At 31.1% G+C, this 5,063-nt stretch overlaps 1 protein-coding gene across 1 annotated transcript in view; it reads right to left on the bottom strand.

The window, feature by feature from the left end:
• Positions 1-2,746, bottom strand: part of LOC108694217 (interaptin-like) — a 6,454-nt gene extending 3,708 nt beyond the window's left edge. Inside the window, exons 1-4 of the mRNA XM_018203586.1 lie at positions 2,741-2,746; positions 2,167-2,376; positions 714-1,603; positions 96-224 (exon numbers count right to left, since the gene is read on the bottom strand). Of these exons, the coding sequence (XP_018059075.1) occupies positions 96-224; positions 714-1,603; positions 2,167-2,376; positions 2,741-2,746 (1,235 nt within the window). The remainder of the gene's footprint in view (positions 1-95; positions 225-713; positions 1,604-2,166; positions 2,377-2,740) is intronic.
• Between the last annotated feature and the right edge of the window lie 2,317 nt (positions 2,747-5,063).

The raw sequence follows: 5,063 nt of genomic DNA, 5'->3' as shown, positions 1-5,063 counted from the left end.
ATTAAAATAAAATAATATAATAATTATACAATCATTTTTCTTTGAAGATATGATAGACAAAATTATTAGAGTCTTAAGATAAAATTATACTTTACCTCTTTTCTTTCTCTTCGATGATCTCTACGTCCATTATTTCAAATTGTTTCAATTTTTCTGATAACTCCTTAATAGTAGCACTTGCTTCCGTTTCCTTGCGAGCTATCTTTTCTTTGAGCTCCAGCATCCTAAAGCAGACAACTTTAAGATAATATAAAATAAAAGAAATCTATCTTAGTCATCTTTGTCAAACCTTATTATCTAGTTAAAAGTATAAAAGATTTTTTTCATGCTTTTTAATAGGAATTTAATTTTATTAAGAATAAAACTCTCTTTATTTATCTATTATAAGATAGTACAATTTTGAACATATATGTACAATTCTAAATAAAATAAAAGATGAATCTAATTTGAATCTACTTTTGAGGATCAAGTTTGGTAATTGATTTCATTATATGATATTAAAGAATATTAAAGGATATCATCAAATAAGAAAAAAACACTTGAACCTCGAAAATTAGATTTAAATCTTATTTTATTCAGAATTATATAATGTTTGAAATTGTCCCATCCTACCTTAAGCTTTTATATTTCTTAAAGTTTCCTTAATCTTAAGTTTTTTCTTAAGATTTCGAGATTAAAAGAGATCAAGAATTCAACGAGATTAAAAAGACAACCGTGATTCGTAGCTGTCACGCTGCTTCTCCATCTTTGCCACGAGACTCTCGCTGCTCTTCATCGCCTTGTGCATATCTTTCACCCTCAGCTCCATTGCCTGATCCTTCTGCTTCAACTGAACCTCCAATGATTTCAAGTTATTCTGCAGCTGTTGTGTCTTCACCTCCTCGTTAGCCACGTGCCCCTCCAACTCGCGAATTTTTGTTCGCGCCTTTTGCATTTGAAGCTCCATCATTTTCGTCTTATCTTTCCCTTGATTCGCCTTGTCACGCTCCGCTTTGAGTTCCTCTAAAGCGACATTCAGCTGCTCCTGTAAGAGTTCCCTGCGATCGACATTCGGCTGTTCCTCCTTCACACGCTCGCAATAATTGTCATATTCGCTACGCAGACTCGAGGATCTCATCGCAAATTCGGTGACGAAGTCCTTCTGGATCGTTCTCAGATCGTCCAACTGCGTTCTTATCTCCTCATTGTCTTGCATAAAATTCGCCTGCCGTGTCTCCACCTCCGAATAATTCACCGGGATCAACACGTTGCCCATTTCGTCCTGTCGGCTCGATTCTGTCAGCCAAAACTTGATGAGGGACGCGAACGACGAGCTCTTGTCCAGGGCACGCTGACAGATCTCTTGGGAGTGGTCGCAGAGATCTCGCAACTGATTTTGCAACAGCGACATACCCATTATTACCGACTCGTTCATGCAGATTGGTTCTTGCTGCTCAGTACAGTCGTGCGGTGAACTTGTGTCGATCGACATCGGCGGGTTTTGCTTGAGATATTCCACTTGAGGCGATTTCAACTCCTCGATCTTGCCAGGGTCCTTGCCGCCAATCGCGATTATCTTCTCCCGTAGACTCGATATCTCATCGTACAGCTCTTGCACAATTTTCTGAAGACATGCAATGGAGAAGAATATTATTTAATGGAAAGAATGGTTTTACTGAATCTAAAAATTAGCAGAACAAGTCACAATAACGTCAAAATGATATTAAAATGAATCGGAAAAGATTGAAAAATGATTTTTAATAATCATTTTGGAATCATTTTGACATCATTTTAATATCATAATGACTTGTGCTCTGCTTAGGTAGATACAGATCTAAAAATAATTTTATTTAAACCATTAAGTAACTATATAGAACATTTAAACTGATTGTTAGAATAATAAAACTTTTTGCAGCATTGTCATCAACGTTTGAGCATTCTACATAATTATTTTGATGATTCAACAGAATTATTTTCAGATCAGTATCTAGCTAAATTTGTAGATACTGATTCAGCAAAATCATCCTTTCCATGTATTCCTTTTATATATACCGCCCAAATCTCTGATCTCATACATTCGAAAAGGAAAAGGATAAAAATCTAAAAATTCTTGTACTATTTACAATTGCGTAACTATTATACGTAGGAAGTCGCTTTTAAAAATAATTATTGTCATTCGACAGTTACTTGCTTATCGAGGAGCGTCTTTTTCAGATTTGCATATCGTGTTCTTTTTGAATTATATTGTATTTCCAAGTGACGTTTTTCCACGGAAATCGCGTTCATCGGCTTTTTAGACGCACTCAGGGTCTTCACGCTCGGTCGACGAGCGGAATTATTGTTGAAGCTAATCCCACTGGAAGTCTCCTCGTTTGTTGGATGACTCGCCGAATCGCCCTGTGAAGAGATTATGAGTATGTTTTTGACAGGCAATGAACAAATATATCAAAAAATTTCGTTTCGTAAATTATTACACATAATTATTTTGAATTAAGATTAATTATTGTGAATATTAACGTTTAAATACGTTTAGATTAGTTCTAGAAGGCTATATTTATATATGGAAGGATATAATTTATAATCTTTCAATATTATATACTATTTGGCAATTTTGGGCAACTTTTCATTTGATGACACATGTCGACACAAGTGTCGTTTTATCTTTGTCACTCTCTGAATGTCAAGAAGGATAAAACGACACTTGTGTCGACTTGTGTCATCAAACGGAAAGCACCCATGGTGTATCAAATAATTAACATACTTGCATGCCATTTCGCCCGAAATGGGTTGTTGGAATTTTACTTTTAATTTTATTTCCGGTATTTGATGTTGATTTTTTTGAAGTATTTGATGATAAATCTTCTGTTTTTTCTAGAAGGACACAAGAACATAAATAAATGTGTGCTCTTCTTCACTAATTTTGTAATAATACAGTAAATATGTTATACAATTTACTTTTAGTGTGTATTTTACAATTTTTATTTTTTTTTCTTCCATATCACAAAGATATATTTTTTTTCAAATGCAAGAAGTATAAAGTCGATGGTACACGATGCCGATGACTTTTTTTCTTGCTGGATTTTTAGCTGGATTTGCGATTTGCTATCATATCAGCTTCAATATTGGCAGTGCCAGAACTGCAGTCAATACAGTAGCAAACGTAAATCTAATTAGAAATCAAGTAGGAAAAAAATCATCGCGTGTGAGTTTAAGAAGATGCGCATAAAGAGAATATATCCGTAAATGCAATGCAGAGAGTGCATTCCGAATTACGCATTGACAGTCATCATTATTTTAATATAACCTATAATATTTTAATATAGCATATAATATTATTTTAATATAGCAATATTTTTTTTATTTATGTATAATATTTTAATATAATCATTTGTAATTTTGAATCATTTTAGGTTATTTTAAAACTATAAATCAAAACTATATTTAATTTTAATGTGCATTTTTCTCAATAGATTAATTAATTATGATTATTTTATTATAATTTTTTTTTATTCTGAAAGACAACAAAAGCAAAAAGAAAATAATACAACATCAATTATTTCGGTTTTTTTCTACTTCAATTCTTGCTTCATAATCACAAATGTTACATACAAGAAAATTTTTGAGTTTACAATATTGAGTTTACAACAATATTGCTATTACATATCATAATTTTTTTATTTTACGTTATAATTTACAAATGTGCAATGACAAAAATACAAAAATCTCAATTTTGTGTATCAAGAGATGCAAAACAACCTGAAGAATTTGTCGCGACTGCTTCGCTCAACATTATCTCAACTCCTTTTCGTAATATAGCGAGATAGATGACAGTTGGATTTGCGAATAGATCTATGAAACTTTCGAAAGGGATGACTTCGAGGAGAGTTTTAATTTCGTAGCCTTGTTGGTTGGACAGCGAGATGACCGAGCATTAACATTGGTTCACGTGAGACAGTCGACGACTTCGAGGTGTTCCGAAATCGCGATTAATTTTACGTCTATGCAACGTTAATACTTTAATGATAAAATACATAATTGTGATTAAAAATCGATTAAAAATGTTTTTACAGCATACATATCAGTTTTATTAAATTTGTAAAATATTCTTGAAATAATTTTTAAATTAAAATGCAGAGTTTATGGAAATGAATGATTTTTTGTATAGATATTATACATGATGTTCGTAAATTAATGATACTGGTAAACGACAATTCTGCATAAAAATAAGTCGGAAACGCAGAATAAATATGAGATAATAAAATAAAATAATAATAATTTTTTTATATATGAGGTTTGTTTTTTCGGAAAAATCATTTTAAATATTTTATTTAAATATTCGTGGAGTATGTATGCACATTAATATGTCTCAATTTAATTAAATTTCGTTGTAGATTATCTCTGCTCAGGTTTGTGTTTATTATACTGGCTAATCGAGAACAGAATATTATAAATAAAAACAGAATATTTACGCACAATAAATTTTATTACTTTGTAAATATAATTGTTGTCCGTTCTATTAAATACTCAATTCCGCTCTTCGAAATAAATTTCTGTATATTTATAACGTAAAAATGCTTTATAACATGTTCTAATGATTTAATTTATTAATTAAATCCGTGCTCGGCGAATAATTAAATTTACTAGAAAACAAATACCATACATGAAAAAATTTTATTCTACATTTGTGACTTATTTTTTCATATAAAATCATCCTCTTCCCGGTTATATCACTAGTTTTACAAACACACTGTACTTAAAAAAAATTTAGATAATTAAAAAAATATTATAACGACAAAAGTTGGAATTTAATTTTCCTCTTGCAATAATATAAAAATTAAAAATTAGATAAAATTGGAAATTAAATGGGAACAAATGAGAAAACGGTTTTTTGTTATGAATTCATTGACATATGATATAAATATTTATTGGAAAGTAAAGCGATATTATCAACGATGAATGAATCATACTTTTTTTCAAAACGTGCACGCGCATTTATTAAGCGTTTCTCGGAGCTTCCTGAAAAACACACATTCATAGAATAGATGGGATTATGATGAACAAACGGCGCCACTTCAATTGCTAAA

This window comes from Atta colombica, unplaced genomic scaffold (assembly GCF_001594045.1).
Source record: "Atta colombica isolate Treedump-2 unplaced genomic scaffold, Acol1.0 scaffold12, whole genome shotgun sequence".
In the NCBI taxonomy this organism is placed as follows: domain Eukaryota; kingdom Metazoa; phylum Arthropoda; class Insecta; order Hymenoptera; family Formicidae; genus Atta; species Atta colombica.
Note: the sequence above shows the minus strand (reverse complement) of the source record. Positions and strands in the feature narration are given on the sequence as shown.